The sequence below is a fragment of the Rana temporaria genome, chromosome 1 (genome assembly GCF_905171775.1).
Source record: "Rana temporaria chromosome 1, aRanTem1.1, whole genome shotgun sequence".
NCBI classification, from domain to species: Eukaryota; Metazoa; Chordata; class Amphibia; order Anura; family Ranidae; genus Rana; species Rana temporaria.
This window is the reverse complement of record NC_053489.1, coordinates 681,967,319-681,987,982: the sequence shown is the minus strand read 5'-3', so window position 1 is coordinate 681,987,982 and position 20,664 is coordinate 681,967,319. Positions and strand designations below refer to the sequence as shown.

Here is a 20,664-nt window from a genome sequence, read left to right as displayed (position 1 = left end):
CTATGGTGGTTTCCCTCTTCCTCTTTGTTCAATTTATGAGAGTACCCGAGTCTAGGAAACTTAGAGCCGCGCAGCTGAATCTTTGAACTGGTTTAGTGACCAACTGCCCTATTTGACCTTTTCTAAACAATCAGGTCAACACCTTGTGGTAAGAGGCCATCCATTAGCGGACTTTTGGGGGATCTTCTTGGTGGAGGTCGACACCTTTCACATTGAATTTTCAGTATTGCTCTTTCAGTCTAATCTGATTAGAACATCTTTGAATGGACTTTATCTAACACATTTGAATGGACTTTATTTATTTATTTATTTATTCATTCATTTATTCACTTATTTATTCATTATTTAAACTGTGTTTATGTTCACTAGTTCACCATTGTTGGTTCAGACGGACCGTCTGATTGTATTATTAATTATATTGATATTTTTAGGTAGCACTTATTTACTGATTCACAAATTATCTAGTTATAGCGCCCCCTCCATATACTAATTCCACATCGGTGCAAATTCATGCCACATTGGTGCTCATCTGTGCCACATTCATGCCGCATCAGTGCTCATTTGTGCCCCATCAGTGTCGCATCCATGCCACATTAGTGCTCATCTGTGCCACATTAGTACTCATTGTGCCACATCGGTGTTCATCCGTGCTACATCTATGCCTCATCAGTTCCATATCTATGCCACATCCATGCCTCATAAGTTCCATATCTATGCCACATCCATGCCTCATCAGTTCCATATCCATGTCACATCACAGGGGCGGACTGACAACTCATGGGGCCCCTGGGCAATAGAAGATTATGGGGCCCCTCTGGCTTACAGATGACCACCACGCCAGGAGGTAGTGCAGAGGCGGGCAGCTAAAATCTTGGGATATTCACATTAAAAGCATGTCATTTTCGGACATTTCAGGGACAGATCTAAAAAAAACACAGATTTTTACATACTGTCCCTGGTTTTACTGAGCCTGGCAACCCGGATGGGGCCCCCTAGTGGCATGGGGCCCTCGGGCAGTGCCCGAGTGACTCAATGGTCAGTCCGCCCCTGTCACATCAGTGCTCATCCATGGCACAACTTTGGGTTAAAAAAAATGTGTTTTCATTTTCTTTCCACATTTTCCCAAAAACTTGTGGGGAAAAAATGACACGTTCAAAGGACTCATAATGCCTCATATAATATACAATGGGGTGTTTGCCCAGAAAATGGGGTACTTTTTTAGGCGTTTCCATTGTCCTGGTGCTCTAGGACCTTCAAAAGGTGTTGGGTTGAATGAAAAAACTACTGGTGTGTACTAGGCGTTACTTGTGTGTTCTGTAGGAAACAATATTGCCTTACACATAGCTAGAAAGATGATTGATGTCAGTGGCAACCAACCAATGAGGCAGAAATTACTCCTTGTATGAAGAACCCATAGTAAGCCCTGGAGAAACCTAAGGGGTCCACAGAACCCTGGTTGAGAAAGGTTAATCTAGGTGAATTCTCTTGGCTAGTTTTGGCCAATAAGGACATTCTGTAGTGGTTTCCCATTTATAATACAACATACTAAGGTTTATGTTTTCTATGCCATGGCAGGATCCAGTGTTGTGTATTGTTTTGGAGTAATTACTGTATATCTAACCCAGTTGTATTGTACAGCAGCAGTTTTGAAAGGTATTTTCTTCAATTTTCCTATCCAGACCACTCCCTTTAATCCCCATCAACCTATCTTTTAGACTGATAAAATAGTTTATGCTCATTTCTTTTTTTATAGTCTTATTTAAAACAAACTATTGGTGTGCAATATTACTGGAAATAGAACAAAATGGTATAAATGAACCAGCAAAAATCTACAGCCAATGTTGAAATAAGATTTATTTATTTTCTCTCATATAGCTAGATTCAGGATGGCGGGCGCATAGTTGCGGCGGCGTAGCGTATGGCATTTACACTACGCCGCCGTAAGATAGCGAGGCAAGTACATGATTCACAAAGTACTTGCCTGCTAAGTTTACGGCGGCGTAGCGTAAATCGGGTGGGCGTAAGCGCGGGTAATTAAAATTCGGCAGAGGGGGCGTGTTTTATGTTAATGCGGGGTGACCTGACGTGATTGACGTATTTTACGAACGGCACATGCGCCATCCGTGTACATATCCCAGTGTGCATTGCGGCAAAGTACGCCGCACGGTCCTATTGATTTCGACGTGGACGTAAATGAAGTAAATCCCTATTCACGGACGACTTACGCAAACGACGTAAAATTTTCAAATTTTGACGCAGGAACGACCGCCATACTTAACATTACTATTCCAGCTATTTGATGGAATAACTTTAGGCCTGGAAGTGCGTTACGTAAACGGCATATCTTTACTGCATCGGGCAAGTGTACGTTCGTGAATTGGCGTATCTACTCATTTACATATTCTAGGCCGTCCGCAATGGAAGTGCCACCTAGCGGTCAGCCTAAAAAGTACACTTTAGGATACGACGGTGTAAGACACTTAGGCAGCTCGTATCTGAGCCTAATTTAAGCGTATCTGGTTACCAGAATACGCTTAAATTTGCGTCGGCGCAGATTCAGACTTAGGCTGGCGTATCTACTGATACGCCAGCCTAAGTCTATCTGAATCTAGCTAATAATACAAGGAGGAAAACCAACCAGATACTAATGGCTTAAGGACCAGCGGACGCACATTTACGTCAACAGAACAGCACAGACAGGCACATGGGCGTACAGGTACGTCCCCTTTAAATTGCCACCGTGTGGTTGCACGTGCGCCGCCGGCGGTGTACTTGTGACCCTGCCCATGGGAACCACGGACCCAATTGCCGTCGGTGTCCCGTGATCGGGTCACAGAGCTGAAGAACGGGGAGATGGTGGGTGTAAACCCAACATCTCCCCGTTCTGTTTAGTGACAATGATTGTGTTTTCTGTCATTGGCACGTGGCACGATCAGTGTCGTGCCACGCCCCCTACAGTAAGAATCACTCCCCAGGGCACACTTAACCCCTACAGCGCCACCTAGTGTTTAACCCCTTCGATGCCAGTGTAATTTTTACAGTAATTGGTGCATTTTTATAGCACTGATCGCTGTAAAAATGACAATGGTGTCAAAAGTGTCCGCCATAATGTTGCAGTCACGATAAAAATCCTTAATCGCCGCCATTACTAGTAAAAAAAATATTTACAAAATAGGGGATAGATTTATGGCATTTTTATTAACGCTATAACTTTTGCACAAACCAATCAATAAACGCGTATTGCGATTTTTTCACCAAAAATATGTAGAAGAATACGTATCGGCCTAAACTGAGGGAAAAAAAAACATTTTTTTTTTATATATATTTTTGGGGGATATTTATTATAGCAAAAAGTAAAAAATACTGTATTGCATGTTTTTCAAAATTGTCGCTCTATTTTTGTTTATAGCGCAAAAAGTAAAAACCGCAGAGGTGATCAAATACCACCAAAAGAAAGCTCTATTTGTTGGGATAAAAAGGACATAAATTTTGTTTGGGAGCCACGTTGCACGACCGCGCAATTGTCAGTTAAAGCGACGCAGTGGCGAATCAGTGCTATAAAAATGCACTGATTACTTTAAAAATGACATTGGGAGTGAAGGGTTAACCACTTGGTGGCGCTGTAGGGGTTAAGTGTGCCCTGGGGAGTGATTCTTACTGTAGGGGGTATTTTTGGTGGTATTTGATCACCTCTGCGGTTTTTATTTTTTGCGCTATAAAACAAAAATAGAGCGACAATTTTGAAAAACATGCAATATTTTTTTACTTATCGCTATAATAAATAAAAAAACATTTTTTTCCTCAGTTTAGGTCTATACGTATTATTCTACATATTTTTGGTAAAAAAAAATCGCCGCTAGGTGGCGCTTCCATTGCGGTCGGCGTAGAATAATTAAATCACTAGTTACGCCTATTCACGAACGTACGCCCGGCCGACGCAGTACAGATACGCCGTTTCCGTAACGCATTATCAGGCCTAAAGTTATTCCATCTTATAGATGGAATAGTAATGTTAAAGTATGGCCGCCGTTCCCGCTTTGAAATTCGAAAATTTTACGTCGTTTGCGTAAGTCGTCCGTGAATAGGGATTTACGTTGTTTACGTCCACGTCGAAATCAATAGGCCCGTGCGGCGGACTTCGCCACAATGCACACTGGGAAATGTAGGCGCCCGGCGCATGCGCATTTAAAAGAAAACGTCAATCACGTCGGGTCAAGTCTGATTATCATAAAACACGCCCCCTCAGCCAAATTTGAATTAGGCGCCATTACGCCCGCCCGCTTTAGGCTACGCCGCCGTAACTTAGCAGGCAAGTACATTGTGAATCATGTACTTGCCTCGCTAACTTACGGCGGCGTAGCCCAAATGCCTTAAGCTACGCCGCCTTAAAGTTGCGGCCATCTCTCTGAATCTAGCCAATTGTCACTAGGCAGAACGGGGAGATGTTGGGTTTACCCCCAACATCTCCCCGTTCTTCATCTCTGTGACCCGATCGCGGCAATTGGGTCCGTGGTTTCCCATGGGCAGGGTCACTAGTGCGCCGCCGGCGGGTGCACGCGCAACCACACGGCGGCAATTTAAAGGGGACGTACCTGTACGCCCATGTGCCTGTCCGTGCCATTCTGTCGACGTAAATGTGCGTGCGCTGGTCCTTAAGCGGTTAATACAAGGGGGAAACCCAACCAGATAGTACGAGAAAAAAATAAATAAATCTTATTTCAACATTTGCTGTAGATTTTTGCTGGTTCATTTAGCAGTGGCCCGGTCATTAAAGCGGGATTTCACCCATAAAAAATATTTTCCCCTTAGATTGAGGCTCATTTTGTCTAGGGGAATCAGCTAGTTGTTTTAAAATCGAAGCAGTACTTACCGTTGTAGAGAGCGATCTTCTCCGACGCTTCCGGGTATGGGTCTTCGGGACTGGGCGTTCCTATTTTGATTGACAGGCTTCCGACGGTCGCATCCATCGCGTCACGAGTAGCCGAAAGAAGCCGAACGTCGGTGCGGCTCTATACTGCGCCTGCTCACCGGCGTTCGCCTACTTTAGGAAAATCGTGACGCGATGGATGCGACCGTCGGAAGGCTGTCAATCAAAATAGGAACGCCCAGTCCCGCAGCCCATACCCGGAAGCGGCGGAGAAGATCGCTCTCTACAACGGTAAGTACGGCTTCAATTTTAAAACAACTAGCCGATTCCCCTAGACAAAATGAGCATCAATCTAAGGTTGAAATGTTTTATTTCCGGGTGAACCTCCACTTTAAGCAGCAATATGGTCCGGGGCTTAAGTGGTTAATCAGTCCACAATCGGGTAAAAAAAAAAAAATCTTATAAAACAAAAAAAACTTCCCATCATATTAGCTATAAAATGTGAGATTTCTAATTTTAGAAAGTATTTGGGGTTTCATCATGTTTAGTCCTATCACCTATTCTTACGGATTTGCATATAAACAGAGAGTTTCTAGAGAACAATCCGGGGGGGGTTATTTACAAAACACTTTACATTCACATTCAGCCAATAGAAACTCTTTCGTCTCTGCCTTCCCCGCCCATCTCCCTTGTATAAAGCGGGCCTCTCCCTCCTCTGACATTGTCCGGTGTTGATCTGCAGTGGAACTTCATAATTCGTGAAACCGCTGAACCCTCCACCACATTAAGGTAAGTCATGTGAGAATTGAGGGTTATGACATCACTCGTGGTTATTGTGGACCATTCTGGGACTCCATCGTTTTGGGGAGAATGTTTTGGGGGAAGTGTCACTAATATCTTCTGATGGCCTTTAGCATGGCCTCTGCCGTCTTGTACTGGGTAGAAAAGGTGAGGCGACCATTTTTTCATTTTTACATGATGGTCTCCAATTTTTTATTGGTGCTCCTTATCTGGCTGAGCTCTCGACTCTCATCCTCCTGACTTTATGTAATGAACCTGAAAACTTGGCAAAGCTGGTTGGCTGTAGGAAAGCAGAGCATCTCTTGTAGTTATTGGGCCGGATTCAGAAAGAAGATACGACGGCGTATCTCTGAGTCCGGCCGTCGTATCTATGCGCCTGATTCATAGAATCAGGTTACGCATAGATGGCCTAGATTCTCATACATTTACGTTGCTCCTGGGGACGCGGGAACGACGGCCATACTTAACATTGGTTGCCCCTCCTAATAGCAGGGGCAACCTTACGCGTCGCGTAGGCTACGGAAACGACGTAAATTCTCAGCGTCGACCGCACGTATGTTCGGGAATCTCGCGTAATTACCTCATTTGCATAGACGAGGGGGAAAACGACGATGCGACACCTAGCGGCGGGAAAAAAAATTGCTTTTAAGATCTGACAGCGTAACAGCCTTACGCCTGTCAGATCTAATGGGTATCTATGCGTAACTGATTCTAAGAATCAGTCGCATAGATACCCGGGGCCAGATGAGGAGTTACGACGGCGCAACACCATTTGCGCTGTTGTAACGCCTTTGAGAATCTGGGCCAGATATGCCTAAGATCCGACAGGTGTAAGTGACTTACACCGTCGGATCTTAGGCTGCAAATCCATGCCGGCCGCTAGGTGGCGCTTCCATATCTTTTACGCGTTGGATATGCAAATGAGCATTTACGCCGATTCAGAAATGAACGACCGCCCGGCGCTTTTTTTTTACGGTGTTTGCGTTCGGCTTTTTCCGGCGGAAAGTTACCCCTGCTATAGGAGGGGTAAGTGTGGCGTATCCTATGTTAAGTATGGCCGTCGTTCCCGTACCAAGTTTTGAATTGTTTGCGTAAGTCGGTCGCGAATACGGCCGGACGTAATTTACGTTAACGTCGAAACCAATGACGTCCTTGCGACGTCATTTGGAGCAATGCACGCTGGGAAAATGTGCACTTTTTTTTTTACGACGTTTGCGTTCGGCTTTTTCCAGCGGAAAGTTACCCCTGCTATAGGAGGGGTAAGTGCGGCGTATCCTATGTTAAGTATGGCCGTCGTTCCCGTACCAAGTTTTGAATTGTTTACGTTGTTTGCGTAAGTCGTTCGCGTATACGGCCGGACGTAATTTACGTTAACGTCAAAACCAATGACGTCCTTGCGACGTCATTTGGAGCAATGCACGCTGGGAAAATTTGCGGACGGCGCATGCGCCGTTCGATCGGCGCGGGGACGCGCCTGATTTAAATTGTACAAGCCCCCTAGCCGCGGAATTTGAATTCCGCCGGGGGATTTACGATACGCCGCCGCAACTTTAGAGCCAAGTGCTTTCTGAATAAAGCACTTGCCTCAAAAAATTGCGGCGGCGTAACATAAATCAGATAGGTTACGCGGATCTAAAGATCCGCGTAACCTATCTGAATCTGGCCCATTATTTTTATATTATACAGGATTTATATAGCGCCAACAGTTTGCGCAACCTTTAAGCCTCGTTCACACGTACGGGATTCCCGGCGGTAAAAAGTCCACTGGGAAACCCAAGGGGAAAACCGAGAACCTGCTCTGTAAAGCCTCGTACACACGATCAGTCCATCCGATGAAAACGACCTGAAGGACCGTTGTCATAGGTTAACCAATGAAGCTGACTGATGGTCCGTCGCGCCTACACACCATTGGTTAAAAAAAACGGTCGTGTCAGAACGCGGTGATGTAAAACACAACGACGTGCTTTAAAAAAACGAAGTTCAATGCTTCCGAGCATGCATCGACTTGATTCTGAGCATGCGTGGATTTTTAACCGATGGTTGTGCCTACTAACGATCAGTTTTGACCTATCGGTTAGGAATCCATAGGTTAAATTTAAAGCAAGTTGGCTTTTTTTTAACCTATGGGGCCCACACACAATCAATTTTGACCGATGAAAACGGTCCATCAGACCGTTGTCCTCTGGTTAACCAATCGTGTGTACGAGGCCTTACTTTTCCCCCCTACACACGACCGGGTTTCCCGACAGGAAAACTGCCTTGAGAGCTTTGGTCGGGAATACCGGCCGCGTGTATGCTCCATCGCAGTGTTTCCCATAGGAAAACTGTCGGGTTAAAAAACACCGGGAATCCTGGCCGGAAAAAGAGAGCTGGTTCTCTTTTTTTTTTTCATCAGTTTTCCTGACGGGAAAACGGCGATGGAGCATACACACGGCTGGTTTTCCTGGCCAAAAGCTCTCATGGCAGTTTTACCGACAGGAAAACGGGTCGTGTGTACGAGGCTTGACAATATAAAAGGGATACCATACAGTTATAATACCATACAAAAGGATTAAGAGTGCCCTGCTCAGGAGAGCTTACAATCTAATAGGGTGGGGGGTAGGTGGTACAAAAGGTTGTAACTGTGGGGAATGAGCTTGATGGAAGTGGTAAAAGATTTGTTGGAGACGTGACAGGCTGAGTTTTGAGGGATCGCCTGAAGGTAGCAAGAGTAGGGGAAACCCAGACAGGTTGGGGTAGCGAGCTCCAAAGGATGGGAGAGGCTCTGGAGAAATCCTGGAGATGAGCATGGGAGGAGGAGACAAGGGAGCTTGAGAGTAGGAGGTCTTGAGATGAATAAAATCTTTTCATGGCAGTATCTGCCTCGAATATTGGATCACCAAGCAGCTGCTGGGAGCAGATACACAATTCCATACATGCCGAACTATGTTAATTATTTACTTTATAATTGTGGTGGATGTGCTTCAGGAAATACATGTCGTTGTCTGCAAGAGCTAACAGATTCAGTCAGCATTTTGCTGTATGTCCCACCAAATGTGATCAAATTAATAGGTTTTATTTTCTACATATATATATATACATAGGATTTTGCCCAGGAGAGCCATTCTGCCACAGTATATCTGTGTGAGCCAGTTAATGAGAGCTACCCACAAAGTGATGTGATGGTCTGTTGAGTATTTCGTATTTATTTATAGATATACATTTTCTATAAATGTTCTAATTTGATACACTTCTTTAGTTGTTCGTTAAAGAATTGTTTTCTGCTTCTTGCTCTAACAAGTTTTATATTTTATTTTATTTTTTGCTCTCCAGAGGAGCTCTATGGCCTCCATTGACCATGGTGTAGAAGGTCTTCTGGATAGGCTGGTCTCCTTCTCCTCACATAGTCTACATCAGATAGACTTAGAGGAGTACTTCTTCATTGTGAAGGAGCTTGGAAAAGGTGGTTATGGAAAAGTATTCTTGGCGAAGGACAGGAAAACAGGTGAGTGAATTCATCAAACTACAAGTAATGAGCCGAACAGCACTGGGTTAGGTTTGGCGGAAGTTCGGCAAACTTCAAAGAAGTTCAGAGTCGGACTAAATGTACAGAATATAACTGAGTACTAAGATTTGTAGGTAAAGTTGATCCGATTGCCTCTCGGGGGATCAGGAAGGAATTTTTTCCCCTGTTGTAGCAAATTGGATCATCGCTCTGCTGGGGTTTTTTGCCTTCCTCTGGATTAACTGTGGGTATGGAGTTGGGGGTATACGATTGTACTGTGTTTTTTATTTTGTTTGTTTATTTTTTTGTGGTTGAACTGGATGGACTTGTGTCTTTTTTCAACCTGACTAACTATGTCGTTCAAATTGAAAATGGCCATTTTGCGGGCTAATAAGAAAAGGGGGTGTCAAAATTAACAAGATGGGTGAGCACAAAAAGGATCATTATCTCGGACTAGAGAAATACTTTGATAGAAAATTGGATGACGAAGAGTTAACTTAAACTCAAACTCAATGGTTCAAAAACAGAACTTCTCCTGTTTCACGCCAATCGAAAGAATCATCCCGCAACAACATGGACTCCCCCACCCATTCTGGGTAAAACTATCACCCCTAGCACCAAAGTCAAAAGTCTCTGAGTCATTTTCGATACCTACATGACAATGGATGCACAAATAGGGTCAGTAGTCAGCAGATCCCACCATCTGCTGCGCCTTCTACGCAGACTCACCCCCTTTATCCCAAAAGAAGACATAGCAGTCGTGGTGGGAACAATTATCAATTCCAGATTTGACTATGCAAATGCCCTCTATCTCGGACTCCCTAAATACTAAATCACGCGTCTGCAAGTCGTTCAAAATACGGCCGCTCGACTGTGACTGGGAAAAAAACATGGGAATCAATCTCACCTTCACTGAGATCCTTTCATTGGTTGCCAGTAAAAGACAGAATAACTTTCAAAGCACTCTGTCTAACGCATAAGTGTGTTCAAGGAAATGCCCCCCAATATCTATGCGAAAAACTAAAAGCTCACAACCCCAATCGCGTTCTGCGATCCACCAACCAAAATCTACTCCAGATACCCAAAGCCAGATACAAGCGCAAAGGAGAAGGAAGATTTGCAGTCCAAGGACCTAGACTATGGAACGCTCTACCAACCAGCATCCGACTGGAGGTGAACTACTTGGCCTTCAGAAAAAAAATCAAAACCCATCTCTTCTGAGGGCAAAAAGTTCACTCAGGGAACGGATACTAAGCGCCCAGAGGCGATTCAGTTTGCATGTGTTGTGCTATATAAGTTTCTCTCTCACTCACTACTGCTCTGGGTAACATACAGTATATTATTATTATTATTATACAGGATTTATATAGCGCCAACAGTTTACGCAGCACTTTACAATATAAAGGGAGACAAAACAATTACAATACAATAAAATACAAGAGGATTAAGAGGGCCCTGCTCAGAAGAGCTTACAATCTAATAGGGTGGGGGGTAGGTGGTACAAAAGGTTGTAACTGTGGGGAATGAGCTGATGGAAGTGGTAAAAGATTAGTTGGAGACGTGATAGGCTTCCCTGAAAAGGTGAGTTTTCAGGGATCGCCTGAAGGTAGCAAGAGTAGGGGATAGCCGGGCAGGTTGAGGTAGTGAGTTCCAGAGGATGGGAGAGGCTCTGGAGAAATCCTGGAGACGAGCATGGGAGGAAGAGACAAGAGAGCTTGACAGTAGGAGGTCTTGAGAAGAGCGGAGAGGACGGTTTTGGATATGTTTAGAGACCAGATTGGTGATGTAGCTTGGGGCAGAGTTGTGGTTAGTATTTTGAATTTAATTCGCTGGGTGATAGGAAGCAAGTGTAGGGATTGGAGGAGAGGTTTGGCAGATACTGAGCGGTTTGTAAGGTGGATAAGTCTGGCAGCAGCATTCATAATAGACTGAAGAGGGGATAGCCTATAGAGAGGCAGACCAATAAGAAGGGAGTTGCAATAGTCAAGGCGAGAGATAACAAGGGAGTGAATGAGGAGTTTGGTGGTTTCATTTGTTAGAAAGGGGCGAATTTTAGAGATGTTACGAAGGTGAATTCTACAAACTTTTGACAACGATTGGACTTGAGGCTGAAATGACAAGTCAGAGTCTAGGATTACACCGAGTACCCTGGCCTGAGGGGAGGGACTGATGGTTGCAGATTTTGATGGAAAAGTCATGGAGGGGGGGCACGGGCAGGGGGGAATATTAGTAACTCAGTTTTAGAGAGATTTAGTTTAAGGAAGTGGTGCGCCATCCATGCTGAGATGTCAGTTAGTAATGCGAGAGGAGACTGAAGGAGTGAGGTGAGGAGTAGACAGATAGATTTGGGTGTCATCGGCGTATAGGTGGTATTGAAAGCCGTGGGCGGTTATCAAGTGACCAAGGGAGGAGGTGTAGATAGAGAAGAGAAGTGGTCCAAGAACAGAGCCTTGAGGGACCCCCACAGAAAGGGGCAATGGAGAGGAGGAGACAGAGCTGTAGGTAACACTGAAGGAGCGCTGTGATAGATAGGAAGAGAACCAGGATAGAGCAGAATCTTGGAGGCCAAGGGAAAAGAGTTTATTGAGAAGGAGTGGGTGGTCAACGGTATCAAAGGCTGCAGAAAGGTCGAGTAGAAGGAGTACGGAGTACTGGCTGTTGCATTTAGCAGTTAGTAAATCGTTAGTGATTTTTAGTAAGGCAGTTTCTGTGGAGTGCTGCGAGCGAAAGCCAGACTGTAAGGGGTCAAGAAGGTTACTTTCACTGAGGTAGGAGCCAAGACGGTTGTAGACTAGGCGTTCTAGAAGTTTAGAGGTAAATGGGAGCAATGAGATGGGCCTTAAGTTGTTCAGGTTGGTGGGGTCCAGTGAGGGCTTTTTAAGTATTGGAGTGATCTGTGCATGTTTTAGAGGGGAGGGGAAGATACCACTAGAGAGGGAGAGATTGAAGATGTGAGTGAGGGAGCACAGGATAGAAGAAGAGGGTGACCGTAGTAGATGTGAGGGAACAGGGTCCAAGGGACAATTGGTTAGGTGGGCATCTGAGAAAAGTTTTGTAACCTCTTCAATAGTAGCCAATTCAAAAGAGGAGAGTGTTGAAAGTGCCGTTAGGCAAGTTATGTTGGGTGGTAAAGATGTACGGACGGTGGAGGTGTCCTCACGAATTGCATCAATCTTGTCTTTGAAGTGATTGGCAATCTCTTGGGCAGTGAGTGAGTTAGTGGGTAGAGAGGGTGAGGGACGAAGCAGAGAGTTAAAGGTTGAAAAGAGCCGACGGGGACTGGATGACAAGGTAGTAATAAGAGACATAACATAGTCTTATTTGGCAGCATGGAGGCAGGAATTGTATTTTAGAAGGGCAGATTTATATAGGGTGAAGTCCTGCAGGCATTTGGTTTTACGCCACAGTTGTTCCAGAGTACGGCAATGTCTCTTGAGATTTTTAGTGTTGTCAGTTTGCCAGGGTTGTAGCGGTCGGGGCCTGATTCTGCGTGTGGTTAGAGGAGCAAGTGTATCTAGTGATGATGAGAGTGAACTGTTGTAGACAGAGGTGGCCAGGTCAGGACAGGACAGGGGAGAAATTATGTTGTATAGGTGGTCAGTAGCAGAATAGAGAAGAGAAGGGTTAAAGTTGCGAAGGTTCCTACAAGTAATTGTTTGCTGCTTGGAGGGATAGTTGGTTGGAGGCAAGGATACAGTGAAACTGATGAGGTTGTGATCAGAGAGAGGAAAGGGGGTGTTGGTGATGTTGGCAGGATTGCAGAGATGGGAGAATACAAGGTCAAGGGTATTACCATTGGAGTGAGTGGAAGTATGTGTCCATTGGGTTAGGTCAAAAGAAGAGGTTAAGTTGAGAAGTTTAGCTGTAGTTGGGCTATTAACATTGACAGGAATGTTGAAGTCACCAACTATTATAGTGGGTATTTCAGAGGAGAGAAAGTAGGGTAGCCAGGCAGCGAAGTCATCAAGAAAGCGCGATACTGGTCCGGGAGGCCGATAAATTGCTGCAATCCTCAAAGAAATAGGAGAAAACAGACGCATACAGTGCATCTCGAAAGAAGAGAGGGATGGAGAGGGAGGGATAGGAAGGACTTGGATTTCTCCTATCCCCACCAAGCACCTTCCAACTCCACCTCCTTTCTGTCCGTTAGGTCTGGGGGAGTGAGTCCAATGGAGGCCTCCATGGGATAGGGCAGCAGGAGAAGCGGAGTCCAAATGTTGAAGCCAAGTTTCGGTTATGGTGAGTATGTTAAAGCTATGAGAGATGAAGAGGTCATGTACCGATGTTAGCTTGTTACAGATGGAACGGGCGTTCCAAAGGGCGCATGAGATTGGTGGGCTGCTCTGAGGAAGCAGGGGGATAGAAATTAAATTGAATGGATTGCGGTGGTTGCCAGATGAGGGGTATTGGACATGTGGCTTACTGTTTGAAAATGGTGGACCAGGATTAGGAGAAATGTCACCTGAGACTAGGAGAAGGAGGAGGGTGATGAAGGCACGATGGGAGTGGGATGTGCATAAGCGCACGTGTCTAATGGCCCTGGTGTTTATGTCAGTATGTGGGTGCAGCAAATGCAGGAGATGATGGGTGCTGTAGTAGGGGGAGGCTAGGAGTGAGGGTGATATGTGCATGCTGCAGGGTAGAGAGGAGGGGTAGAGTAAAGATAATTTCACGATGGAAGACACCAATGTGAGAAGGAGGAGAAGGAGCATGATATTTGATAGAGAGTGGGAATCTGACTTCAAATAAAAAGTAAAATGCTAGCTTGCTTGTAGTCTCAGAATGGAGCAGAGTTCTTGTTGTATTCCTCATCCAGCAAACTGCGGCATCACTCGTGACAGAGCCACAGTATCTGCGCCTTGCCCCCCGTCTGCGCCACCCCATAGAATGCTTTAAATTTATAGGGAGACTGAGCAGGCATACACTTCTCTATTGGTCATTATGGGGTCAGATTTGAGACACCTGAATATGGAAGAGGAGATGGGCAATCCCAGACCAGACACAGGCTAGGGTCGTAAAGCTAATTACCCCTCTTGATCACTCAAGCCATATGGGGTTGAGAATCAATCACCAGTAATGTTGCTATTGGGAGAGTGTTTCTTAGCATTAAATATAAAGGTTTAAAAATATGGCAGCAAAAGGCATTTACCAAAAGTTATGCAGAAAAGTCACAATGATCAGCATATCAATGTAATTTGTTTTTTTTAGATATTCCATTTAGCCAGGAGCAGTCATTTTTTTGTTTTTATAAAGTTAAAAACTTAAAGTATTAAATTCCTTCAAAAAACATGTTTGGGGTGTCATAACCCTGCCTGTGAAGGGTCTCATCCCTGTGATGTAAAGAAATCTCTGCAGAAACGCAGACTCTTATGCCTCATACACACGTGCAGGACTTCCGACAAGAAAAGTTCCTATTGGAAATCCTGTGGGGAAAGCCCCAGAACCTGCTCGGTTCAGTCTTTTCATTTACACACGGCCTGTTGTCCCATAGGAAAACTGCCAAAAACCATCGGGCAAAAGTCCGCCGGATTTTCTCTTTTTTTTCCCCGTGGTTTTTGGTCAATTTTCCCATCTGAAAAACTCAGAGGAATCCCAGCCAAAAGCTCTCCTCACAGTTTTCCCGTCGGGAAAACTGATCGTGTGTACAAGCTGTATTTGAATGCAGACCACATGTGATGATGATCCTCCATTATTAAAAGAATAGAAAGCCAATGAATGAAAGAATCTGGCCAGGAACAATCAGTGAGGAAATTATTATTTATTTATTTTTTAGCTCCATGGTGCACTGAGCATTTTCAACACCAAGTGCAGTAAAAATGAAGGACACACAAAAACAGTGTACACACAGTCCTCCTCCGAAGAGAAAGAACCCTGGCCTTGATCCCCTGGGGCGGAAGACTCCTGACACGTACTCATGCGCCAAAATCAGACAGACCCTATTCTTCAGGGGACCTGCAGAAGCAAGATCATCCAAGTACTAGGTGAGGTCCCCCTGAAGAGAGACCTCCTGGGAGGGGGAGAACCCTGACCATAAGGCCATGTGCACGCCCCCGAGACTCCAGGGTAAGTCCGAAGGCCTACACCCTATTAATCAGAATTGAGTATAATTTATATGTGCTGTTTAAAAAAAAAAGTGCTTTGTGGGAGTCAAAGTGGAAAGGCAATGGTTATTCTTTTGGCCAGTATGGAAATTTCTCTGGTCACAGCCAAAAGGCATAGCCTAGGATAGTGGTGAACCTTGGTACCCCAGATGTTTTGGAACTACATTTCCCATGATGCTCATCTACACTGCAGAGTGCATGAGCATCATGGGAAATGTAGTTCCAAAACATCTGGGGTGCCAAGGTTAGCCATCTCTGGCCTAGGGGGTAGGTTTGAAAAAAAATGTTCAAGGGTGTTGTGACCAAGGTGCCATACTTAAAACACAGTAAGTTACCCCACAGTGAGTTTTTCTGATACCCTTGGACTGCCAATTTAGGGGTACAGGCACCAATGGTTTTCTCAGGCTTGCAAGATGTGTGCAGTGAGATCAGAGTAAGAAATTTCAGTACAGGAAAGGTTACCTGTACAACTGGGTGCTGATTTAGCTTTAAAAACTTCCAGTTCCTGATCTACGGTATTTTTTTTTTTCAAAGACCACAAAATGGCGTTGAAGGTCGTGGATAAGAACAGAACCAGTCAGCAGTCTTTCCTCCGGGAGTTCAGCATTTCATTCTTACTTTCGTCTCATCCCAACATCATCGGATGCTGTGGCACCGCCTTCACCACCACCGACCACTTTGTCTTTGCCCAAGAACTGGCCCCTGTTGGTGATCTGTTCTCTCTGATTATACCAAATGTAAGTACATTAAGATACAAGTATTGCAAAGGTTTGTTTTTCTTAGTTTTGGATATCGTAGAGAAGAGATGAAACTACTGTCAATTTATTGTATGCTGTCTGTATCCTTTGGGGAGATTATTTACATTCACTTCCTGTCCCAGAGATACAACAGGAAGTAAGGCCGCGTACACACGGTCGGACAAAACCGATGAGAATGGACCGAGGTTCAGTTTCATCGGTCCAAACCGACCGTGTGTATAGCCCATCTGTCTGTTGTCCTTCGGTCGAAAATTTTAAAACATGCTTCAAAATCGACCCGATGGCCCGCTGCCCGATCGGTCCAAACCGATGGTTAGTACAGAAAGCATCGGTTCAAAACCCGCGCATGCTCAGAATCAAGTCGACGCATGCTAGGAAGCGTTGAACTTTTTTTCAGCAAGTCGTGTGTTTGACGTCACCGCGTTCTGACCCGATCGTTTTTTGGAACGATGGTGTGTACGCACATCAGACCATTAGGCCACTTCAGCGGTGAACCGATGGAAATGGCCCGTCGTACCATTCTCATCGGTTTGGAACGACCGTGTGTACGCGGCCTTGAGAGGAAACTATGTTAGTAGACGCTAGAACATGTGTTCCCTTTTAAAAACAAAAGACAAATGTAAATAATCCAAACTAATATTAACAATTTTCCATCACGTTGTATCAATTTGTGGTCACTGGGATATTTTGAGAAAGTGAATCTCCTTAGATCAGTGTTTCTCAACCTTACTAGTGCCGTGACCCCTTGATAAAATTTCCCAAGTTGTGGGGACCCCTAACAGTAAAATTATTTTTCGTAGCGTGGGTTGTCAGCAGGCAAGGCAAGTAATTTGCGCCATTAACCCACGGACATTAACCCACGGACGTACCGCTCTTTCTCTTTGTTCTCCTTTCTTTCCCTTTTTTCTCTCTCTATCCAAATTTCTTTTTTTTTTTCCTCCCTTGCCTCTCTCTAGTCATCTTTCTTGTTCTTTCTCTTATTCTTTCTTTCCCTTTTTCTTTGTTACTCCCCCTCTTTTCCTCTCCCTTTCATGTATTCTCTATTTTTATTCCTTCTCTTAGGCCCCGTACACACGAGGGGACATGTCCGATTAAAACAGTCCGCGGACCGTTTTCATCGGACATGTCCGCTCGGAGATTTCTGTCTGATGGTTGTACACACCATCAAACAGAAATCCGCGCGGACAGGATACGCGGTGATGTGGCCGCAACGTCGATGCGGCGACGTGCGCGGCCCTGGAAGGTCAATGCTTCCACGCATGCGTCAAATCACTTTGACGCATACGAGGGCTTTCGGCCGAGCGGACATGTCCGGTGAGTCTGTACAGACGACCGAATATGTCCGACGGACAGGCTTCCAGTGGACATGTTTCTTAGCATGCTAAGAAACATTTGTCTGCTGGAAACCTGTCCGATCCGCCGGACAATTGTCCGGTCGGCCGTACACATGACCGAACATGTCTGCTGAAACTGGTCCATCGGTGTCGGTCGTGTGTACGAGGCCTTACTCCTTGGGGGGTGGTAGATGTGACGAGTAGCAGTGCTGAGGGGAGTTTTCTGATCAGCCAAATTAGGTGTTCTTGTTTAAGGTCATCTGCTAATCTGAGAACTATAGTGGGGACTTTTAATGGCAAATATAATCACAGTAAGTCTTTCTCACTGTGTCTCTGGCTTTGTGATGTCTCGCAGCAGTGACCCCTATGCTGAAATCAGGAGATGGGGGTCTCCTTCAGTCCCTCCCACTTCACATTCCTCACCAGTCAGCTGATCTTTAGTCTCTGCCCCCCCCCTTTCATGCCGTGAACTGGGCAGCTCCGAATAGGCTGAGTGGGCGGCCGTGGGCTCCAGGAACAGCCCTGCAGGGCGGCCGTGAAAAGGCTGGGAGAACGGCGCGCGCTTCAGGAACAGCCCGGGATTCAGTGACCCCTGGCAAATCGTAATTCGACCCCCTGGGTTGAGAACCACTGCCTTAGAGAATAGACTGTATAAGACAATATATAATTATTTGATTAAAAATAACCTAGCCGGAAAAATAAATAAAAATGTATAGGTTACATACATACTTATCCAGAAACAATTAAAGTATATTGTATGTAACATACATGTGTGTGTATATATATATATATATATATATATATATATATATATATATTGATATATTGATATATATATATATTGATATATCAAGATATATAAATCTCTATCTATAGCTATATATACAGTACAGACCAAAAGTTTGGACACACCTTCTCATTCAAAGAGTTTTCTTTATTTTCATGACTATGAAAATTGTAGAGTCACACTGAAAGCATCAAAACTATGAATGAACACATGTGGAATTATACATAACAAAAAAGTGTGAAACAACTGAAAATAGATTTCATATTCTAGGTTCTTCCACCTTTTGCAGCAGACACATCTCTAGAACTGGTAAGTAGAGACTGTGTGAATCAGGCCTTCATGGTAGAATATTTGCTAGGAAACCACTGCTAAAGAAAGGCAACAAGCAGAAGAGACTTGTTTGGGATAAAGAACACAAGGGATGGACATTAGACCAGTGGAAATCTGTGCTTTGGTCTGATGAGTCCAAACTTGAGATCTTTGGTTCCAACCCCCGTGTCTTTGTGCGACGCAGAAAAGGTGAACGGATGGACTCTACGTGCCTGGTTCCCACCGTGAAGCATGGAGGAGGAGGTGTGATGGTGTGGGGGTGCTTTGCTGGTGACACTGTTGGGGATTTAATCAAAATTGAAGGCATACTGAACCAGCATGGCTACCACAGCATCTTGCAGCGGCATGCTATTCCATCCATCAGGACAATGACCCCAAACACACCTCCAGGCGGGGGAAGGGCTATTTGACCAAGAAGGAGAGTGATGGGGTGCTGCGCCAGGTGACTACCTCTTGAAGCTCATCAAGAGAATGCCAAGAGTGTGCCAAGCAGTAATCAAAGCAAAAGGTGGCTACTTTGAAGAACCTAGAATATGAAATATATTTTCAGTTGTTTCACACTTTTTTGTTATGTATAATTCCACATGTGTTCATTCATAGTTTTGATGCCTTCAGTGTGAATCTACAATTTTCATAGACATGCAAATAAAGAAAACTCTTTGAATGAGAAGGTGTGTCCAAACTTTTGGTCTGTACTGTGTATATATATATATATATATTACATACAGTATACTTTAACTGTTTCTAGATTAGTATTCTTCATTTTTTTTTCTATAGTCTACCCTACATCTATTGTACTTCGATTATTATTTTTTTTTAGGTGGGAATTCCAGAAGACTCAGTAAAGAGGTGTGCTGTGCAGATCTCCAATGCTCTCCAATTCATAGCAGAGAAAAGAGTGGTACATATGGATATGAAGCCTGAAAATATTTTGGTGTTTGACCAGGAGTGCCATTGCATCAAGCTCACAGACTTTGGCTTTTCTGGGGTCAAAGGGACGGTGATTAGAAATACAGTTGGCAGCATTTCCTACATGGCCCCTGAAATGTGTACAATGACCACATCTGATGGGTTGGCTATAAATGGCAGCCTTGATGTGTGGGCGTTCGGAGTACTCATCTACTGTCTTCTTACAGGAGACCTCCCGTGGCAGGTGGCCATGACTAATGATGAAGAATATAAAAGCTTTGTTGACTGGCAAAACAATTTCCAGATGGATAGTCCTCCTGAAGCATGGAGAAAGGTTCCCACTGGGATACGAAGGATGTTTATTGATCTTTTAACCCCTGACTATACTAAGAGAAGTCAAAGTATGGAAGTCCTAAAATACATGAGTGAAAGCTGGAAAGAAGAGACCCCAGATTCAGCCACAAGAAAAGAAGATAAGAATGTCCTACAAAGCCGTTCCTCTGTACAACCCGGAGAATCCTTGCGTGAGGCTTCCGACCCAAACACCTCACAGAGTAGCGATTCCATCACATCGAATCTCAGCAACATGTCTTGTTTCTTGTCCACAGAGACTTGTGGATCTCAGACTGAGATGACTCCAGAGCCACAGAAGGACAACATGGCAGAGACGCCAATCATGTTTGATGATAAATTCCGAATGTAAGTTCAGACCGAACATTGGCTGCTCAGATGTTTGTCTGAACACTGAACACCTATGGCGTGGACAAATGTGACAGCTTTTCATTGTCGATGGTTACTAAGGAAGTAGCGGGTGCTTGCACCAGCTTATGTCCCTACCAACTATTGGCATCATTTGGCTTATTCTCTTACATGGCCGGGAATATGCAAATGGACCCACATTGAAGCTTTACATCTTGTACAATTTTATAATCTGTTATACAATTTTAAATGTTGTATATAATTGTATTCTATTTCATATTCTTTGCCTATGTATTGCTTGTTGCACACGGCACTAATGTTTTCACTACATGTTTGCATTCTTTCAAGTCCCCCTGATTAGAATTAGCCTGCCTATGTTACGCCCCTTGTTACCATAAAAGTACAATTGCAATATCAATGTGATACCTATGTAATCATTTATAACGAAAAAAAACTTCAATAGTGGCAAATACACAAAACAGGTATTTGGAAAGATGCGGAGGGTATCTTTGTGTCTGTTCCCTACTGCAGTAGTTATTATTTATTTGGAACCATTAATCAATGTGAGGATAGGATTTGCCTATCTAAAATTTC

The 20,664-nt window shown here is 44.4% G+C and overlaps 1 protein-coding gene across 1 annotated transcript; it reads left to right on the top strand.

Annotated features, from left to right (window-relative positions):
* Positions 1 to 5,782: 5,782 nt before the first annotated feature.
* Positions 5,783 to 20,074, top strand: LOC120945740 (serine/threonine-protein kinase SBK1-like). Its single transcript, XM_040360109.1, has 4 exons — positions 5,783 to 5,815; positions 8,981 to 9,152; positions 15,788 to 15,990; positions 19,283 to 20,074. Exons 1-4 carry the CDS (start codon positions 5,783 to 5,785, stop codon positions 20,072 to 20,074), a joined length of 1,200 nt encoding a protein of 399 aa, XP_040216043.1.
* Positions 20,075 to 20,664: the final 590 nt, after the last annotated feature.

Coding starts and splice junctions, on each gene's coding strand:
- LOC120945740 (XM_040360109.1), top strand. CDS start 5,783: ATGGCCTCTGCCGTCTTGTACTGGGTAGAAAAG. Junction 5,816..8,980: donor TCTTGTACTGGGTAGAAAAG/GTGAGGCGACCA, acceptor TTTGCTCTCCAG/AGGAGCTCTATGGCCTCCAT. Junction 9,153..15,787: donor GGCGAAGGACAGGAAAACAG/GTGAGTGAATTC, acceptor TTTTTTTCAAAG/ACCACAAAATGGCGTTGAAG.